At 38.6% G+C, this 22,500-nt stretch overlaps 3 protein-coding genes across 6 annotated transcripts in view; 2 read left to right on the top strand and 1 right to left on the bottom strand.

Annotated features, from left to right (window-relative positions):
• apbb3 (amyloid beta (A4) precursor protein-binding, family B, member 3) overlaps window positions 1–989 on the bottom strand; it is a 6,627-nt gene extending 5,638 nt beyond the window's left edge. The window contains 1 exon segment of the mRNA XM_054626453.1: window positions 744–989. Within this exon segment, the coding sequence (XP_054482428.1) occupies window positions 744–810 (67 nt within the window). The 5' untranslated portion in view covers window positions 811–989.
• A 1,705-nt stretch (window positions 990–2,694) lies between these two features.
• sra1 (steroid receptor RNA activator 1) lies at window positions 2,695–9,226 on the top strand. Of its 4 annotated transcripts, none has more exons than XM_054626160.1 (7): window positions 2,695–2,892; window positions 6,391–6,498; window positions 6,690–6,776; window positions 7,599–7,759; window positions 8,004–8,112; window positions 8,421–8,602; window positions 8,661–9,226. In XM_054626160.1, the coding sequence occupies exons 1-7, from the start codon at window positions 2,868–2,870 to the stop codon at window positions 8,673–8,675; spliced, it is 687 nt and encodes a 228-aa protein (XP_054482135.1). In that variant the 5' UTR covers window positions 2,695–2,867; the 3' UTR covers window positions 8,676–9,226. The 4 variants fall into 4 exon arrangements, with proteins under 4 accessions (XP_054482135.1, XP_054482134.1, XP_054482132.1 ...); XM_054626159.1 differs by having other exon boundaries at window positions 8,645–9,226; XM_054626157.1 differs by having other exon boundaries at window positions 8,421–8,623; window positions 8,677–9,226.
• A 50-nt stretch (window positions 9,227–9,276) lies between these two features.
• Window positions 9,277–22,500, top strand: part of LOC129113832 (calcium/calmodulin-dependent protein kinase type II subunit alpha-like) — a 27,480-nt gene continuing 14,256 nt past the window's right edge. Inside the window, 2 exon segments of the mRNA XM_054626306.1 lie at window positions 9,277–9,679; window positions 18,092–18,259. Of these exon segments, the coding sequence (XP_054482281.1) occupies window positions 18,198–18,259 (62 nt within the window). The 5' untranslated portion in view covers window positions 9,277–9,679; window positions 18,092–18,197.

The raw sequence follows: 22,500 nt of genomic DNA, 5'->3' as shown, positions 1-22,500 counted from the left end.
GTAGAACACAATCAGCACAGTAGAACACAATCAACACAGTAGAACACAATCAGCACACTAGAACACAATCAGCACACTAGAACACAATCAACAGAGTAGAACACAATCACACAGTAGAACACAATCACACAGTAGAACACAATCAACACAGTAGAACACAATCAACACAGTAGAACACAATCAACACAGTAGAACACAATCAACACAGTAGAACACAATCAACACAGTAGAACACAATCAACACAGTAGAACACAATCACACAGTAGAACACAGTAGAACACAATCACACAGTAGAACACAGCAGCAGGTAATCAAGGTGAAATAGTCGGATATTAAAAGCAGCTTCCTCAATAATCAAGTTTCTTTTCGGCACCAAACACAAACTGTTCGCTATCGAGGGTTTTTGTTGCGTGTTGTGGAAAATGGCGAGCTGTGATTGGTTGAGGACCACCGTGAAGTCTGACAGGTGTCAGGTGACAGCTGGTGATGTCATGACGTAGTCAGCACCGTGTGTGTGTCAGCGAAACAGCATCCACATGTAAACCACAGGGCGGTCCTCACAAGGAGGATTACAGGGACACGTGTGTGTGTGTGTCCACATGTGTGAACACAGTGGTGAGTCGGATGTGTGTTGTGTGTGTGTGTGTGTGTGTGTGTGTGTGTGTGTGTGTGTGTGTGTGTGTGTGTGTGTGTGTGTGTGTGTGTGTGTGTGTGTGTGTGTGTGTGTGTGTGTGTGTCTCACCGTCATAGTTCACTATGAGGATGGCCAACATGTAATCTTTGCCCATCATGGCTCCGCCCTCCAACATGTGTGGTCCAATCAGCTGATCCAACACACACACACACAAACACACACAAACAAACACACACTCAGAGGCCCAGGTAGCAGACAGTTAAAGCCTCCTGCTGCCTGTCTGTCTGTCTGTCTGTCTCTCTCTCTCTGTCTGTCTCTCTGTCTGTCTGTCGGTGTCTCTCGTCCCTCGTCGTCTCTCTCTCAGACGACACCATCGGTCTTCTTCTTCTTCTTCTGTTTTATTTCCGTCTCTCTCTCTCCTCTCGTTCGTCCCTCCTCTCTCCTCTCTGTCTGATGAAGGATGCTGCTCTCCTCCTCCTCTCTCCTCTCTCTCCTCCTCCTCCTCCTCCTCCTCCTCCCTCTCTCCTCCCCCTGATGATGTCATCACTCCCCTCCCTCTCGACCTTCACTGTAAAAAATGACTTTAACCAACGTGTAGAACATGTAAGATGCAGCAGCAGGGAGACAGCATCCTGAAATACTAAAGTACTGCATCACAATATACTGAATATAATGTAATATAAGTACTCATGATGCAGAATAATACATGATATAATTATTGATGCATTAATGTAATGATATTAATCACAGTTTAATGTTGCAGCTCATTGTAATGACAGGAACTAAACATTAAATAAATAAAGAGCCGTTAAAAGTACAATTGTACCTTTACAATGTAGTGGAAAAGAAGTGTAAAGTAGTATGAATGGAAATGTTTTTTCTTTAATATTTGGTCGTAGATGAAACCTGAAAATGATTTTATATTTTTTTACTGAGGAAGAAAAATCTGTAAAAACAAAAATAATGTAAATGTTTGAGAAAAAAATCTAAACTGTCACATTGAATTTATTTATTTAAAACAATTGAATGTATTTATTTATTTATTTATTTATTTATTTATTTATTTATTTATTTATTTATTTATTTATTTATTTATTTATTTATTTATTTATTTATTTATTTATTTGATTTTATCTTCTCAACATGTCTTATAAAACATAACACTTTGTTTTTATATATCATGGAATATTTAAATATATTTACATAAACTGATCATCTCTAATCCTTAAAATCATCATAAATACTTTTGTGTCTTTATTTCTTTAACAAAATGACCTACTGAGGATGACGTCAGAGGAGTGGCCACGTGTCCCGGAAATGTTTTGATGACAAAAGGGACACGTGATGCTCAAAAACGTCACAGGAAGTCATACAAGGTTTCCTTCAAAGTAAAAGCCTAAAGTTTATTGTAACTGTAGAGAGAGAAAAACAACTACGATGAATAAATGCATCAAGACATTCAATGCGTTCTTATTATTATTATCAGTACTAATTAATATCATTATTATGTTTATTATCATTATTATTGTTGTTATTATTATTAGTATTATTATTATTATTATTATAATTATAATTATTATGTTATTATTATGTTATTATTATTATTATTATTATTATTATTATTATAATTGATGTGTTGATCATTAAAAAACGTTTTTATTTGTTAAACTCATGACTCAAATGTTTGTTGTTTGTACCTAAATATACATATATAGTTTATATTTGATATTGATGCTTTAAAACTGCTGTTTATGTAGAAGATTCACAAAGATTAATAAATACAAATAAATAAATAATAATATCGTCAGTTGTTATTCATTTGCATAAATACAACGTTTAGATGTTTATGACACAAAGATAACATGAAATACTGAAGGTCACGACAAAATGAAGGCAATAAAAAAATGACAAAAAATGTAGAAATATATAGAAAACATATAATATATATATATATATATATATATATATATATATATTTATATTATATATATAACAGTTTAAACAGTTTAAATTAAAAACAAGACGTCAAACAGTCTTATTCTGAAAACCATAGCGGAAGTCCTTGTGTTGTTTCTTCCGGTGACGTGTTTCTGTACTGAACACGTCACACCGGCCTGTTGTTGTGACTCTCTGGGTTAGCTTAGCCGTTAGCTTAGCCGTTAGCTTAGCCGTTAGCTTAGCCGTTAGCTTGAGCTCGTCGCCGGGAAGGAGGCGCGTGAACGTGAGTCCAGCATGGAGGACAGGTACACGAGACCAGGTGAGAGGCTCTATGCTAAGCTAACGTTAGCATCACACTGACAACACCTCAGGAGGATCAGGTCTAGAGAGGATCAGGTCTAGAGAGGTTCAGGTCTAGAGAGGGTTCAGGTCTAGAGAGGATCAGGTCTAGAGAGGTTCAGGTCTAGAGAGGTTCAGGTCTAGAGGAGGATCAGGTCTAGAGAGGTTCAGGTCTAGAGAGGATCAGGTCTAGAGAGGGATCAGGTCTAGAGAGGATCAGGTCTAGAGGAGGATCAGGTCTAGAGAGGTTCAGGTCTAGAGAGGTTCAGGTCTAGAGAGGATCAGGTCTAGAGAGGATCAGGTCTAGAGAGGGTTCAGGTCTAGAGAGGGATCAGGTCTAGAGAGGTTCAGGTCTAGAGAGGATCAGGTCTAGAGAGGTTCAGGTCTAGAGAGGATCAGGTCTAGAGAGGATCAGGTCTAGAGAGGATCAGGTCTAGAGAGGGATCAGGTCTAGAGAGGGATCAGGTCTAGAGAGGATCAGGTCTAGAGAGGGATCAGGTCTAGAGAGGATCAGGTCTAGAGAGGATCAGGTCTAGAGAGGATCAGGTCTAGAGAGGTTCAGGTCTAGAGAGGGATCAGGTCTAGAGAGGATCAGGTCTAGAGAGGATCAGGTCTAGAGAGGATCAGGTCTAGAGAGGGATCAGGTCTAGAGAGGGATCAGGTCTAGAGAGGTTCAGGTCTAGAGAGGTTCAGGTCTAGAGAGGGATCAGGTCTAGAGAGGATCAGGTCTAGAGAGGGATCAGGTCTAGAGAGGTCTAGAGAGGTTCAGGTCTAGGGAGGTCAGGTCTAGAGAGGATCAGGTCTAGAGAGGATCAGGTCTAGAGAGGGATCAGGTCTAGAGAGGATCAGGTCTAGAGAGGATCAGGTCTAGAGAGGATCAGGTCTAGAGAGGGATCAGGTCTAGAGAGGATCAGGTCTAGAGAGGTTCAGGTCTAGAGAGGGATCAGGTCTAGAGAGGGATTAGGTCTAGAGAGGGATCAGGTCTAGAGAGGGTTCAGGTCTAGAGGATAAACACAGGTAAACACAGATACACACAGGTAAACACAGATACACACAGGTACACACAGATACACACAGGTAAACACAGGTAAACACAGATACACACAGGTAAACACAGATAAACACAGGTACACACAGGTAAACACAGATAAACACAGGTAAACACAGGTAAACACAGGTAAACACAGGTACACACAGGTAAACACAGATACACACAGGTACACACAGATACACACAGGTAAACTCAGGTACACACAGGTACACACAGGTAAACACAGGTAAACACAGGTACACACACAGATAAACACAGGTACACACAGGTACACACAGGTAAACACTGGTACACACAGATAAACACAGGTACACACAGGTAAATACAGATACACACAGGTAAACACAGATAAACACAGGTACACACAGATAAACACAGATAAACACTGGTAAACACAGGTACACACAGGTACACACAGGTAAACACAGATACACACAGATAAACACAGGTAAACACAGGTACACACAGGTAAACACAGGTAAACACAGATACACACAGGTAAACACAGGTAATCACAGGTAAACACAGATACACACAGGTAAACACAGGTACACACAGATACACAGGTACACACAGATACACACAGGTAAACTCAGGTACACACAGGTAAACACAGGTACACACAGATAAACACAGGTACACACAGGTAAACACAGATACACACAGGTAAACACAGATAAACACAGGTAAACACAGATGAACACAGATACACACAGGTACACACAGATAAACACAGATAAACACATGTAAACACAGGTACACACAGGTAAACACAGATACACACAGGTACACACAGGTAAACACAGGTACACACACAGATAAACACAGGTACACACAGGTACACACAGGTAAACACTGGTACACACAGATAAACACAGGTACACACAGGTAAACACAGATACACACAGGTAAACACAGATAAACACAGGTAAACACAGGTACACACAGATAAACACAGATAAACACTGGTAAACACAGGTACACACAGGTACACACAGGTAAACACAGATACACACAGGTAAACACAGGTAAACACAGGTACACACAGGTAAACACAGGTAAACACAGGTAAACACAGATAACACAGGTAAACACAGGTAAACACAGATACACACAGGTAAACACAGGTACACACAGGTAAACACAGATACACACAGGTACACACAGGTAAACACAGGTACACACAGGTACACACAGGTAAACACAGGTACACACAGATAAACACAGGTACACACAGGTAAACACAGATACACACAGGTAAACACAGGTAAACACAGATAAACACAGGTAAACACAGGTACACACAGATAAACACTGGTAAACACAGGTACACACAGGTAAACACAGGTACACACAGGTAAACACAGATACACACAGATAAACACAGGTAAACACAGGTACACACAGGTAAACACAGGTAAACACAGATACACACAGGTAAACACAGGTAATCACAGGTAAACACAGATACACACAGGTAAACACAGGTACACACAGGTAAACACAGATACACACAGGTACACACAGATACACACAGGTAAACTCAGGTACACACAGGTACACACAGGTAAACACAGGTACACACAGATAAACACAGGTACACACAGGTAAACACAGATACACACAGGTAAACACAGATACACACAGGTGAACACAGATACACACAGATAAACACAGATAAACACTGGTAAACACAGGTACACACAGGTAAACACAGATAAACACAGGTACACACAGGTAAACACAGGTAAACACAGATACACACAGATAAACACAGGTACACACAGGTAAACACAGATACACACAGGTAAACACAGATACACACAGGTAAACACAGGTAAACACAGGTACACACAGGTAAACACAGGTAAACACAGGTAAACACAGGTAAACACAGGTACACACAGGTAAACACAGGTACACACAGGTAAACACAATGTTAGCTTAGCACGATCCAACCAAACTCCATTTAGAAAACAAGCATTTTAAAGAGAACGTGGAGAGAACGAAGAAAACATGAATTCAGACTTTTTACAAATCGGCATCCTCATGTAGTTATTCCATTTTTTATTTATGCTGTATTTATGTTGTATTTATGTTGTATTTATGTTGTATTTGTGCTGTATTTATGTTGTATTTATGTTGTATTTATGTTGTATTTATGCTGTATTTATGTTGTATTTATGTTGTATTTATGCTGTATTTATGTTGTATTTATGCTGTATTTATGTTGTATTTATGTTGTATTTATGCTGTATTTATGTTGTATTTATGTTGTATTTATGTTGTATTTATGCTGTATTTATGTTGTATTTATGTTGTATTTATGCTGTATTTATGCCAACAGATCTTCATAATATCAGAATGAGATCAGATGTGAGTCTTTTTGCCTCTGCAGTAACCTGTCTGTCTGTCCTCGTTGCCTAGGTAACCAGGAGCGGGGCTGGAACGACCCCCCTCAGTTCTCCTACGGCCTTCAGATGGCCCGCGGGCCTCAGAGGAACCTCCTGAACAAGAGAGCGGCTCCTCCCGCAGGTTAGAGAGCATGTCTGGGTCTCTCTCTTCTACTGATTTTGGAGGAGTGGACGTCATTTTAAAATGTGACACGTTGAGGTATCGAGGCGCTAGGAGTCGAGGACTCAAGGAATCAAGGAATCAAGGAGACCGTTTGTATTACACTCTCAGCCCTTCATGCCTCAAACATCTTGTCTCTGATTGGTCCTCAGGTCCAGGAGCCCCACCCATGACCCCTCCCTGCTCCAACCCTCTGGCTCCACCTCCTGTTGGTGTTACTCCGCCCCCTCTACACCCAGGTAAGGAGCAGAAGAAGAAAGAGGATAGGTTCGTTAGAGTTGACTCCGCCTCTAAAGAGGACGAGAGCAGCAGCAGCAGGGGCGTTAAACAAAACTGTGATGAAGAGGAACAGCCTTCAATGAAAACACAGGAAGTCACTGAAATGTTTACTTCCTGTTACGTCTGTAGGCTACCTGTAGTTTATAGACTACGTCTGTAGGCTACCTGTAGTTTATAGACTACGTTTGGGTTCTATGATGTCCATCAGTGACATGGTTCTGTCCTTTAAAGGTTTCTGATGCTTCACATCGTTAATCTGTGGACTGAAAACATGGTGACATTAAGGTAGAATTAGGCTTTCTCAATAAATATCTTTATTTACAGATACTAAATAAATAACCTTATTTATTATGATAATAATAATAATTATTATTATTATTATTATTGTTATTATTATTATTATCATCATGTACAACGTGAGTCCACTAGTCAACAATCTAGCGTCAAATCTTACATTTACACAGAAAATCTGAATTTTCCACAAAACGTGGTGTTTGTTGTCTAAACTAAGAGCCAATCAGCTCTTTGATCAGGAGACAGCAGGCCTTTCCCATCATGCACTGGGCCATGCAGTCGGCTCTAAAACCTGCAGCCGCCTCCTCTCTGAGGTCATCGTTGAACACGTGTTCATGACGTCAGAGCAAGTCGGGATCAAGTCGGACACAAATCTACCCAGCATGCATTGTGCGGCGATCGATTCTGATCAGGACTGACTCATCTCCAACGGACCTGTTCTCTAGTTGAAGCCTGATTGACTGCAGATCCTCCTCTTATCCCCGCAGCTCGTCCTCCTCCTGGCTGTGTGGCCACGCCCCCTCCCCCTCTGGCACCAATGAGAAGTCAGACAGAGGCAGCCGACAGCCAATCAGAGAGCGAGCCTGACGTAGAGGGCGTGCTGTTGGTGTTGAACCAAGCGCTGGCGGCCTGCAGACCGACTGTTAGAGTGAGTTTAATCCCCTCAGACGGACGGAAGACTTTTATTTTGTTAAATTCACAAGAAGACTTTTATTTTGTTGAATTCACAAGAAGACTTTTATTTTGTTAAATTCACAAGAAGACTTTTATTTTGTTAAATTCACCAGAGGGGTATTTACTGAAGTGTTTTATTTTGGAGAGGGAAACGCTGGTGTCTGGTCTCATGTGGGTGAACTCTGATTGGCTGTGTGACCTTTGACCTCTGTGTGCAGGACCAGGTGTGTAGTGACATCGCAAAGAGGCTCCGCCTCCTGGAGGACAGCTGGAGGTCAGGTAGACTCAGCCTACCTGTGAGGAGACGCATGGACACCCTGTCTCTAGGTAACCTGTCTCACCATACACCTGTCTGTCTGCCTGATCACCTGTCTGTCTACCTGATCACCTGTCTGTCTGCCTGATCACCTGTCTGTCTGCCTGATCACCTGTCTGTCTGCCTGATCACCTGTCTGTCTGCCTGATCACCTGTCTGTCTGCCTGATCACCTGTCTGTCTGCCTGATCACCTGTCTGTCTGCCTGATCACCTGTCTGTCTCTAGACTCACCTGTCTGTCTGCCTGATCACCTGTCTGTCTGCCTGATCACCTGTCTGTCTCTAGACTCACCTGTCTGTCTACCTGTCTCTCTCTCAGAGTTACAGTCTGGTCACTGGGACTCAGCTGATGAGATCCATCGCTCTCTGATGGTCGATCATGTGACTGAAGTCAGCCAATGGATGGTCGGTGTCAAACGACTCATCGCTGAGACCCGAAAACTGAATCCAGAACTTTTAAAACCACTTCAAAAACCACCGGGTCCAGTCCAGGACCCTGAGGTACCAGTCCTGGACCCTGAGGTACCAGTCCAGGACCCTGAGGTACCTGGACCCTGAGGTACCTGGACCCTGAGGTACCAGTCCTGGACCCTGAGGCACCAGTCCTGGACTGTTAAGCCTGCAGGGATCGACATGTTTCTTTCTTCTCTCAGCAGACTTTGACTATTTTAATCAAAACCAGGATCTGGTGCTGAAAATCCTCACATTCATTCTCACATCTCAGCAAAGGGTCAAAGGGCATAACACCAGGAGCAGGCAGGGGGTCAAAGGTCATAACACCAGGAGCAGGCAGGGGGTCAAAGGTCATAACACCAGGAGCAGGCAGGGGGTCAGTGGTTTGCTCTGGCGTGGACTGGCTTTGGTGTCGGGAGTCTAGACTCTCTAGACCAGATGTTTCTGAAACTGAGGCTCCTCTACAGGGAGCGAGGGAAACCACTCTGGACTCTGGTCTCTAGACTTGGACCCTGGACTCTCTGGACCCACATAGACTGTAGACTCTGGACTCTGGACTGTGACTGACCCCGTCATGTGTCTGGACTCTCGACCCTTAACGATCTAGAGTCATGTGATGTTTGCACCAATCAGTGACCTCCTCTGCTCATGATCAATAAATCTCTGTTCTCTTCTGTCGATGGAACGTCTTTGTGTTTTGATTCTTCATGTTGTAGGAACAGGGTCATCAGGGACCAGACCTCCACCCGGTAGACCTGATCCAGATCAAGGTAGACCTGGTTGTTTGTTGGAGGAGGTCCTCGGAGCAGAGACCTGAGAAGAAGAGAAGAAGAAGAAGATCCTGAGAGCGTCTCAGTGTTCAGCTGTGAGTGAAGCGTAGAAACAACAGCATGGATCCATTCTGAATTAACTCAAAGAGAGAGCAGATGAAAGATGATCCAGCAAACAGTCACAGCTCACTGTTACCACCTCTCCTCCTGCGACCGCAGCTAACGGCTCCAAAAGTCTCCTCGTCTTCTTCACTGACAGTCTCTTCAGTCCTCCAGAGACACCTAACAACTAAATAAACAACAAACATGGCTGCTGTTAAGATAGAAGATGGAAGACAGACAGGTAGACAGACAGGTATGTAGACAGACATGTTTAGTTTGTTTTTAAGTGTGTTAGTTCGGTTGAATCCTCTTCACGTGTTATCCCTTTCGAGCATGTAGAAAGTTTTTTTTTAATTTTTACTTCTTTTGTGTGTTCTTTTGTTGTCTCTTTTATTTTTTATTTCATCTATTAATAATCAATTGATAATCATTAATTGATTAATAATCATGTTTTTTATTGCTTGCATGTTCGAAATAAAGACAATCAATCAATCAATCATGACGACCTGCTGTCCAGAATATATATATATACTATATATATAGTATATATTATATATATAATATATATATTATATATATATATATATATATATATAGTATATATTATATATAGTATATATATATATATATATATATATATATATATATATATATATATATATATATATATATATATATATATATATATATATATATATATATATATATATATATATATATATACTATATATATATATATATATATATATATATATATATATATACTATATATATATAGTATATATATATATATATATATATATATATATATATATATATATATATATATATATATATATATATATATATATATATATATATATATATATATATATATATATATATATATATATATATATATATATATATATTATATATAGTATATATATATATTGTATATATATATATATATATTACCTATATACAGGTGTTCAGGCATATATAGATATATATATATACTATATATATAATATATATAATATATATATATATATATATATATATAATATATATATATATATATATATATATATATATATATATATATATATATATATATATATATATACTATATATATATATATATATATATATATATATATATATATTATATATATATATATATATATATAACAGTATATATTATATATATATGTATATATATAATATATATATATATATATATAATATAATATATTTATATATAGTATATATATATAATATATATATATACTATATATAATATATATATATATATATAGTATATATATAGTATATATATATATATATATATATATAGTATATATACTATATATATTATATATAGTATATATATTATATATAGTATATATCAGACAGACAGGTGTATGGTGAGACAGGTTACCTAGAGACACAGGTGTTCAGGCAGACAGACAGGTAGGTATATATACTATATATATAATATGTAAATAGTATATATTATATATACTATATATATAATATATATACTATATATAATATATATATAGTATATATATATATTATATATACTATATATAATATATATATAATATATACTATTTATATATTATATATAGTATATATTATATATGTTATATATGGTATATATAATATATATAACAGCATGAAGACACTGTTATATCAACAATGAACCTATAATAATATCTATGATGTTAAATATTAATATGATTTAACTTCAGTTTAGTTCATTAGTTAGTTAGTTTAGTTCATTAGTTAGTTAATTTGTTACTTCATTAGTTCTTTAGTTAGTTCATTAGTTAGTCAGTTTAGTTCATTAGTTAGTCAGTTTAGTTCATTAGTTAGTTAGTTTAGTTCCTTAGTTAGTTCATTAGTTAGTTTAGTTCCTTAGTTAGTTCATTAGTTAGTCAGTTTAGTTCCTGAGTTAGTTCATTAGTTAGTCAGTTTAGTTCCTGAGTTAGTTCATTAGTTAGTCTGTTTAGTTCCTGAGTTAGTTCATTAGTTAGTCAGTTTAGTTCATTAGTTAGTTCATTAGTTAGTCAGTTTAGTTCATTAGTTAGTTAGTTAGTTTAGTTCATTAGTTAGTCAGTTTAGTTCATTAGTTAGTTCATTAGTTAGTCAGTTTAGTTCATTAGTTAGTTCATTAGTTAGTCAGTTTAGTTCATTAGTTAGTTCATTAGTTAGTCAGTTTAGTTCCTGAGTTAGTTCATTAGTTAGTCAGTTTAGTTCCTGAGTTAGTTCATTAGTTAGTCAGTTTAGTTCCTTAGTTAGTTCATTAGTTAGTCAGTTTAGTTCATTAGTTAGTTCATTAGTTAGTCAGTTTAGTTCATTAGTTAGTTCATTAGTTAGTTCATTAGTTAGTCAGTTTAGTTCATTAGTTAGTCAGTTTAGTTCATTAGTTAGTTCATTAGTTAGTCAGTTTAGTTCATTAGTTAGTTCATTAGTTAGTCAGTTTAGTTCCTGAGTTAGTTCATTAGTTAGTCAGTTTAGTTACAATCACACAGTTCATTCTGATGAAGAGACTTTCTAAACAAAAACATTTGTTCATCAGGAAGTGAGGAAGTGATCCTTTATTTTTGATTATTTATACGTCATCTCTTTATTATTATTTATTATTTATTTATACGTCATCTATTTATTATTATTATTTATTATTTATTTATACGTCATCTATTTATTATTATTATTTATTTATACAACATCTAGACAGAGAACAGATGTTAATCTCCAGACTGACATTCAGCCAGATGTTTATAGAGCGTCATGACCAGTGTGTGTGTGTGTGTGTGTGTGTGTGTGTGTGTGTGTGTGTGTGTGTGTGTGTGTGTGTGTGTGTGTGTGTGTGTGTGTGTGTGTGTGTGTGTGTGTGTGTGTGTGTGTGTTGGACGGATGGACAGACATGAACAGGTAAAACAGGTGTAGAGTGTGATGAAGGCTGCAGCCTGTAGGGGGCGCCGGCAGCACTTCAACTGTTTTAAAGTTATGATCAGGAGTTTGAATCGGACTGAACTCTGCTGACCAATCAGCTGTGCTCCTCCTCCTCTTCCTCCTTGGAGAGGAGGAGGCTGGAAAAGAGGAAACCAAGCATAAAAAGTGAGTGACAGACAGACGGAGAGAGAAACAGAGAGTCTCGTCCACAGAGGGAAAGAAAGACCTATAAATAGACAGAAGGAGAGGAGAGAGGTCACTCCCTCAGGCCGCAGGAAGCAAAGAAATACGACTGAGTACAAAAACACAATATTTATATTAAAAACACAAAGATATTCATATTCTAACAGGAAACAAGGAAAGACAGCAAATGTCCTAATTACAGAGACTAGAATCTGTGAATCTGAATATATGACTCTTATAATCAGTTATAGAATATATGACTCATATATATCAGTTATAGAATATATGACTCATATATATCAGTTATAGAATATATGACTCTTATAATCAGTTATAGAATATATGACTCATATAATCAGTTATAGAATATATGACTCATATATATCAGTTATAGAATATATGACTCATATATATCAGTTATAGAATATATGACTCATATATCAGTTATAGAATATATGACTCATATAATCAGTTATAGAATATATGACTCATATAATCAGTTATAGAATATATGACTCTTATATATCAGTTATAGAATATATGACTCTTATATATCAGTTATAGAATATATGACTCATATATCAGTTATAGAATATATGACTCATATATCAGTTATAGAATATATGACTCTTATATATCAGTTATAGAATATATGACTCATATATCAGTTATAGAATATATGACTCATATATCAGTTATAGAATATATGACTCATATATCAGTTATAGAATATATGACTCATATATCAGTTATAGAATATATGACTCTTATATATCAGTTAGTTATAGAATATATGACTCTTATATATCAGTTATAGAATATATGACTCATATATCAGTTATAGAATATATGACTCTTATATATCAGTTAGTTATAGAATATATGACTCTTATATATCAGTTAGTTATAGAATATATGACTCTTATATATCAGTTATAGAATATATGACTCTATATATATCAGTTATAGAATATATGACTCTTATATATCAGTTATAGAATATATGACTCTATATATCAGTTATAGAATATATGACTCATATATCAGTTATAGAATATATGACTCTTATATATCAGTTATAGAATATATGACTCATATATCAGTTATAGAATATATGACTCTTATATATCAGTTATAGAATATATGACTCTTATATATCAGTTATAGAATATATGACTCATATATCAGTTATAGAATATATGACTCATATATCAGTTATAGAATATATGACTCATATATCAGTTATAGAATATATGACTCATATATCAGTTATAGAATATATGACTTATATATCAGTTATAGAATATATGACTCTTATATATCAGTCTGTGTTGGAGTTTTCCTCGGAGAACGAGAGGGGGAAGTGTCTGACTGTCGTTTGTGCCTATGCACTAAACGGCAGTTCGGAGTACGCAGCCTTCTTCCTTGGGTGGCGTTCTGGAAAGGGCGCCGACTGGGGACTCCATAGTTCTTCTGGGAGACTTCAACGCCCATGTGGGTAGCGATGGAGAAACCTGGAGGGGTGTGATTGGGAGGAACGGCCCGATCTGAACCCGAGTGGTGCTTTGTTGTTGGACTTCTGTGCTAGTCATGGACTGTCCATAACAAACACCATGTTTGAGCATAGGGAGGTTCATAAATGTACTTGGTACCAGAACACCCTAGGCCAAAGGTCTATGATCGACTTTGTAGTTGTGTCATCAGACCTGCGGCCGTATGTCTTGGACACTCGGGTGAAGAGAGGAGCAGAGCTGTCAACTGATCACCACCTGGTGGTGAGTTGGATCAGGTGGCGGGGGAGGCTGCCGGACAGACCCGGTAAACCCAAACGTGTAGTGAGGGTGAACTGGGAACGTCTGGCTGAGGATCCTGTCCGCAAGGTCTTCCAACTCCCACCTCCGGAATACTTTCTCGTGCATCCCGTTGGAGGCTGGGGACATGGAATCCGAGTGGGCCATGTTCAAATCCTCCATTGTGGCTGGGGGGGAGAACTGCAGACCCGGACTGGGGATATTGTCGAGCGGTGGAAAGAACACTTTGAGGAACTCCTGAACCCAACCAACACGTCCTCTGTGGAAGAGGCAGAGTCTGAAGACTCAGGGGAAGACTCGTCCATATGCCTGGCGGAGGTCGTTGAGGTAGTTAAAAAGCTCTTCAGCTGCAAGGCGCCAGGAGTGGATGAGATTCGACCGGAGATGCTAAAGGCTCTGGACATTGTTGGGCTGTCTTGGTTGACACGTCTCTTCACTGTCGCGTGGAAGTCGGGTACAGTGCCTGTGGAGTGGCAGACCGGGGTGGTGGTTCCCATTTTCAAAAAGGGGGACCGGAGAGTGTGCTCCAATTATCGGGGCATCACACTGCTCAGCCTCCCCGGGAAAGTTTACTCCAGGGTGCTGGAAAGGAGGCTCCGTCCGATTGTTGAACCTCAGATCCAGGAGGAGCAATGCGGATTCCGTCCTGGACGTGGAACAGCGGACCAACTCTTTACCCTTGCAGGTCTGTTGGAGGGTGCATGGGAGTTTGCTCATCCAGTCTACATGTGTTTTGTGGACTTGGAGAAGGCCTTCGACCGTGTCCCTCGGGGAGTCCTGTGGGGGGTACTGCGGGAATATGGGGTACCTGGTTCGTTACTACGAGCCATTCGGTCCTTGTATGACCAAAGTGAGAGCTGTGTCCGGATACTCGGCACAAAGTCGAGCTTGTTCCCAGTGCGTGTTGGCCTCCGCCAGGGCTGCCCATTGTCACCAATCCTGTTTGTGATTTTCATGGACAGGATTTCAAGGCGCAGCCAGGGGGAGGAGAGTTTCCGGTTTGGGGACCTCAGAATCGCATCCCTGCTTTTTGCAGATGATGTGGTTCTGTTGGCTTCTTCAGAACGTGACCTTCAGCACGCACTGGGGCGGTTCACAGCCGAGTGTGAAGCGGTCGGGATGAGAGTCAGTACCTCCAAGTCTGAGGCCATGGTTCTTTTCCGGAAAACGGTGGATTGCACCCTCTGGGTTCGGAGGTTCAAGCGAAGGAGTTCAAGTATCTCGGGATCTTATTCACGAGTGAGGGTAAAATGGAGCGGGAGATGGACAGGCGGTTCGGTGCAGCGTCAGCAGTGATGCGGGCGTTGTACCGGACCGTTGTGGTGAAGAAGGAGCTGAGCCGTAAGGCAAAGCTCTCGATTTACCAATCCATCTACGTTCCAACCCTCACCTATGGTCATAAGCTTTGGCTAGTGACCGAAAGAATGAGATCGCGGATAAAAGCGGACTAAATGAGCTTCCTTCGTAGGGTGGCTGGGCTCAGCCTTAGAGATAGGGTGAGGAGCTCAGCCTTAGAGGTAGGGTGAGGAGCTCAGCCTTAGAGGTAGGGTGAGGAGCTCAGCCTTAGAGGTAGGGTGAGGAGCTCAGCCTTAGAGGTAGGGTGAGGAGCTCAGCCTTAGAGGTAGGGTGAGGAGCTCAGCCTTAGAGATAGGGTGAGGAGCTCAGCCTTAGAGAGAGGGTGAGGAGCTCAGACATCCGGAGGGAGCTCGGAGTAGAGCCGCTGCTCCTTCGCGTTGAAAGGGGCCAGCTGAGGTGGTTCAACATCTGATCAGGATGCCTCCTGGACGCCTCCCTTTAGAGGTTTTCCAGGCACGTCCAACTGGTAAGAGGCCCCGGGGTAGACCCAGAACACGCTGGAGAGATTATATATCTCGTCTGGCCTGGGAACGCCTCGGGGTTCCCCAGGAGGAGCTGGAATGTGTTGCTGGGGAGAAGGACGTCTGGAGGAGCCTCCTTAGCTTGCTGCCCCCGCGACCCGGCCCCGGATAAGAGGAAGACGATGGATGGATGGATGGATGGATGGATATATCAGTTAGTTATAGAATCTATGACTCTTATATGATAGTATAATAGGTCTCTTCTTCATCCAGTTTGATGTCCAGAGGCCGACAGCGTTAACGTGCTCTACCTTCATCCAGGTGACTTCACAGAAACCCATTCATGGGAAAATAGTTATATCTGAAGTATTACCATTATTCATAAACGCACAATTGCAGTAGTATTACAGTAGTCATATTTACAGTATTACAGTAGTAATATTTGCAGTATTACAGTAGTCATATTTACAGTATTACAGTAGTAATATTTACAGTACTACAGTAGTAATATTTGCTGTATTACAGTAGTGATATTTACAGTACTACAGTAGTAATATTTGCAGTATTACATTAGTGATATTTGCAGTATTACAGTAGTGATATTTGCAGTATTACAGTAGTGATATTTACAGTACTACAGTAGTAATATTTGCAGTATTACATTAGTGATATTTGCAGTACTACAGTAGTGATATTTGCAGTATTACATTAGTGATATTTGCAGTATTACAGTAGTGATATTTGCAGTACTACAGTAGTGATATTTACAGTACTACAGTAGTGGTATTTGCAGTATTACAGTAGTGATATTTGCAGTATTACAGTAGTGATATTTGCAGTATTACAGTAGTGATATTTACAGTACTACAGTAGTGGTATTTGCAGTATTACAGTAGTGATATTTGCAGTATAGTGATTTTACAGTATTGCAGTAGTGATATTTGCAGTATTACAGTAGTGATATTTGCAGTATTACAGTAGTGATTTTGCTTATTACATAGTGATATTTGCAGTATTACAGTAGTGATATTTGCAGTACTACAGTAGTGGTATTTGCAGTATTACAGTAGTGATATTTGCAGTACTACAGTAGTGATATTTACAGTACTACAGTAGTGATATTTGCAGTATTACAGTAGTGGTATTTGCAGTATTACAGTAGTGGTATTTGCACTATTACATTAGTAATATTTGCTGTATGACAGTAGTAATATTTGCAGTATTACAGAAGTAATATTTACTGTATTGCCATAGTAATATTTGCAGTATTGCAGTAGTCATATTTGAAGTATTACAGTAATAGTATTTGCAGTACTACAGTAATAGTATTTGCAGTACCACAGTAGTAATATTTGCAGTATTGCAGTAGTAATATTTGCAGTATTGCAGTAGTCATATTTGAAGTATTACAGTAATAGTATTTGCAGTACCACAGTAGTAATATTTGTAATATTTGCAGTACCACAGTAGTGTATCGTATTATAGTTCCTGAATTATCTCTCACTGCTGGCAGTGTTTGCAGTCTTACTTTCCAGCACAGACAGAGAAGATGCAGTTACCATGGCAACCTTAGGTGTGTGTGTGTGTGTGTGTGTGTGTGTGTGTGTGTGTGTGTGTGTGTGTGTGTGTGTGTGTGTGTGTGTGTGTGTGTGTGTGTGTGTGTGTGTGTGTGTGTGTGTGTGTGTGTGTCCTGGCCTGTGATTGGCTGACGGGGTAGAGTGGGCGGGCAGGTTGAGCGTCTCTCTCCCACAGATATCAGGACAGACTCAGAGAGACGCAGCTCCTCACTGCTCTCTCCATCATCTCCATCTTCCTCCTCCTCCTCCTCCTCTTCCTCTTCTTCCTCCGTCCAGATCAAAAACTCTTCTTCTTCTCTCCTCTGTCTTCTCTCCTCCGTCCTCCACACAGACAGACAGGCAGCTCTAACTCTTGGCCTTCTTCATCATCATCATCATCATCATCCTCAGAGGACGAAGGACAGGGAGCACCCTGACCCTCGCCTCGCCGGGTCGCCATGGCAACGGTCATCTGTACTCGATTCACCGAAGAGTTTCAGCTGTATGAAGAGCTGGGCAAGTAAGTATCAAAATCATCTTCATCATCTTCATCATCTTCATCTCAATCAGAACTACACTGCAGTCTTTAAAGTCTAGTTCTCTGACTATCAGGGACCAAGATCATTAATTATGTTCATATTTCATTTATTATATTAGTTTGATGTTATAAACATGTTTTATTATTATTTAAATAACTTTAGTATATTTGAGTAAATGTATTTTATTATATATATATATATTATTTTTTTATAGTATATGTGTGTATATAAATATGTCTATAAATATATACACACACACACATATTATATATATTTAGATATTATATTTTTAATCATAAAATATTTAAATTCGATTGAAGTAGTTTGTTACATCTACATAACATTCATATTTATTTAGATTTTTTAATAGTGTATCATTTGTCATTATTACATTTGTCTATTAACCATAATCATTTGGAAATATTATAATTAACAATTTAATTATTTTTCTTCATATTATTATTATACCTTATTTAAATGTCCATTATTTCAGTTGTATGTTTCCATTAATTATGTTATTTAGATTTTGATTATTATTAATAATACTTCTTACATTATTGTGATATTTATATATTTAATAATTGTATACATTAAAAAAAAAAAAATTGTATCTTTATTTAGTTAAATGGTTTAAAATATTAAATGATTACAGATATAAATTATTACTTAAACAATGAGACAAATAAGAAACATTTCTTTATTATTAATTGATAATTTATCCATTAATGATCGTGTTGCTGATCAGTTTCTGATCAATAATGATAAACGGTTGGATGGATAGATGAGTCGATCACCTTTTTGACCCCAACCCACTCACAGCCCACACACACACACACACACACACACACACACACACACACACACACACACACACACACACACACACACACACACACACACACACACACATAATGCCAGGTTTCTTACATAATGGGATGGTGGGTGGCTGAATAGCAGCAGAGCAGAACACATCTTTTAGAAGCAGCAGAGGAATCTTTGTGTAGAAACTCAGCTTCAGGTTGAAGGAAGACGATCAGCAGATACATTTAATTAATACTTGATCAATACGATCACTGTTATTGATCACACTTCAATGCTCTTTATGATCACTCATTTATCCATAAATAATAGTAAAGTCGTTGTGAGAGATTACATCCAGACGTTTAGGACACTGGATCCTACATTTCCCATGATGCACCCTGACACAGTCTTTCATTAGGGACTCCCTGCTCCATTATTATGAATCCCTCTTCTCTTCTTGGTAAGACCCGCCCTGTGCAGCATTCCAGCGCTGCTATTGGCCACTGGTCCAGCCATGCCGAGGTTCTGTTACCGGATTGGTTCAGGTGTTCTTCTCCGACCAATAGGCTCCAGGTCAATGCCTCACCTGAACCAACCAGCTTCAAGGGGCGTGTCTTTCCTAGAAGTGGGATTCATCAAAGCACCTGATGTAGCAGCAGAATGAGTCACAACAGATACTGCTGTACTTGATGTAGTAGAAGTACCGTATTTTCCGCACTATTATAAGGCGCTCTGTCAATGAATGGTCTATTTTCGATCTTTTTTCATATATAAGGCGCACCGGACTATAAGGCGCATTAAGCGAAACAAAACAGTCAGTCAATCAAACTTTATTAAACGTGTTCACAATAACTCTCAACATTGTTCAAACGTTAATGAGCGTATTCACACATCTTCTTGCTTCCTCCACTTCCGTACCATTGTTTCATTAATGTTGAATTCTCTCGCAGCTGCTCTATTCCCATGTTCTCCTGCGTGACTGACAGCCTTGAGTGTTCAGTCCGCGTCGTCAGCGTGTCTCTTGACAGGAGCCATGTTGGTCCTTATACACACACACTGTAATATGATGGTGAACCTTATACACACACACTGTAATATGATGGTGAACCTTATACACACACACTGTAATATGATGGTGAACCTTATACACACACACTGTAATATGATGGTGAACCTTATACACACACACTGTAATATGATAGTGAACCTTATCCACACACACTGTAATGTGATGGTGAACCTTATACACACACACTGTAATGTGATGGTGAACCTTATACACACACACACACTGTAATGTGATGGTGAACCTTATACACACACACTGTAATGTGATGGTGAACCTTATACACACACACTGTAATGTGATGGTGAACCTTATACCTTATACACACACACTGTAATGTGATGGTGAACCTTATACACACACACTGTAATGTGATGTGATGTGAACCTTATACACACACACTGTATGTGATGGTGAACCTTATACACACACACTGTAATGTGATGGTGAACCTTATACACACACACTGTATGTGATGGTGAACCTTATACACACACACTGTATGTGATGGTGAACCTTATCCACACACACTGTATGTGATGGTGAACCTTATACACACACACTGTAATATGATGGTGAAGCACAGTGTGTATTACTCCACAGTGTGACGCTCCTGACTACGGTGGCCGTAATGCTGCTGCGGTTTCTTTGTAGTTTACTAAGTCTACTAAAACATGTTGACAGAGCGCCGTGTACCACACAAAATCGCTTCGAGGTCAGTAAGCACAACCAGAATTAATCCATATATAAGGCGCTCCGGATTATAAGGCGCACTGTCGTTTTTTGAGAAAATTAAAGGCTTTTAAGTGCGCCTTATAGTGCGGAAAATACGGTACTTTGTGTTGAAGGATCAGTAGAAGTAGAAACAAAAGTCTTAGTAGTAATAATTGTAGTAAAGGCAGCTTTGTCGCAGTAGTATTAGCATTACTAGTGTTAGCATTACTAGTGTCAGCAGTAGTATTAGCATTACTAGTGTTAGCAGTAGTATTAGCATTACTAGTGTTAGCATTACTAGTGTTAGCAGTAGCATTAGCATTACTAGTATTAGCATTACTAGTGTTAGCAGTAGTATTAGCATTACTAGTGTTAGCAGTAGTATTAGCATTACTAGTGTTAGCAGTAGTATTAGCATTACTAGTGTTAGCAGTAGTATTAGCATTACTAGTGTTAGCATTACTAGTGTTAGCAGTAGTATTAGCATTACTAGTGTTAGCAGTAGTATTAGCATTACTAGTGTTAGCATTACTAGTGTTAGCAGTAGCATTAGCATTACTAGTATTAGCATTACTAGTGTTAGCAGTAGTATTAGCATTGCTAGTGTTAGCAGTAGTATTAGCATTACTAGTGTTAGCAGTAGTATTAGCATTACTAGTGTTAGCAGTAGTATTAGCATTACTAGTGTTAGCATTGCTAGTGTTAGCAGTAGTATTAGCATTACTAGTGTTAGCAGTAGTATTAGCATTACTAGTGTTAGCAGTAGTATTAGCATTACTAGTGTTAGCAGTAGTATTAGCATTACTAGTGTTAGCATTGCTAGTGTTAGCAGTAGTATTAGCATTACTAGTGTTAGCAGTAGTATTAGCATTACTAGTGTTAGCAGTAGTATTAGCATTACTAGTGTTAGCAGTAGTATTAGCATTACTAGTGTTAGCATTACTAGTGTTAGCAGTAGTATTAGCATTACTAGTGTTAGCAGTAGTATTAGCATTACTAGTGTTAGCAGTAGTATTAGCATTGCTAGTGTTAGCAGTAGTATTAGCATTGCTAGTGTTAGCAGTAGTATTAGCATTGCTAGTGTTAGCAGTAGTATTAGCATTACTAGTGTTAGCATTGCTAGTGTTAGCAGTAGTATTAGCATTACTAGTGTTAGCAGTAGTATTAGCATTACTAGTGTTAGCAGTAGTATTAGCATTACTAGTGTTAGCATTACTAGTGTTAGCAGTAGTATTAGCATTACTAGTGTTAGCAGTAGTATTAGCATTACTAGTGTTAGCAGTAGTATTAGCATTGCTAGTGTTAGCAGTAGTATTAGCATTACTAGTGTTAGAAGTAGTATTAGCATTACTAGTGTCAGCAGTAGTATTAGCATTACTAGTGTTAGCAGTAGTATTAGCATTACTAGTGTTAGCATTACTAGTGTCAGCAGTAGTATTAGCATTACTAGTGTTAGCATTACTAGTGTTAGCAGTAGTATTAGCATTACTAGTGTTAGCAGTAGTATTAGCATTGCTACTGTTAGCAGTAGCATTAGCATTACTAGTGTTAGCATTACTAGTGTTAGCAGTAGTATTAGCATTACTAGTGTTAGCATTACTAGTGTCAGCAGTAGTATTAGCATTACTAGTGTTAGCATTA

The sequence above is a fragment of the Anoplopoma fimbria genome, chromosome 24, assembly GCF_027596085.1.
Source record: "Anoplopoma fimbria isolate UVic2021 breed Golden Eagle Sablefish chromosome 24, Afim_UVic_2022, whole genome shotgun sequence".
Taxonomy (NCBI): domain Eukaryota; kingdom Metazoa; phylum Chordata; class Actinopteri; order Perciformes; family Anoplopomatidae; genus Anoplopoma; species Anoplopoma fimbria.
Note: the sequence above shows the minus strand (reverse complement) of the source record. Positions and strands in the feature narration are given on the sequence as shown.

Coding starts and splice junctions, on each gene's coding strand:
- sra1 (XM_054626157.1), top strand. CDS start 2,868: ATGGAGGACAGGTACACGAGACCAG. Junction 6,499..6,689: donor GAGAGCGGCTCCTCCCGCAG/GTTAGAGAGCAT, acceptor ATTGGTCCTCAG/GTCCAGGAGCCCCACCCATG. Junction 8,624..8,676: donor TACCAGTCCTGGACCCTGAG/GTACCAGTCCAG, acceptor CTGGACCCTGAG/GTACCAGTCCTGGACCCTGA.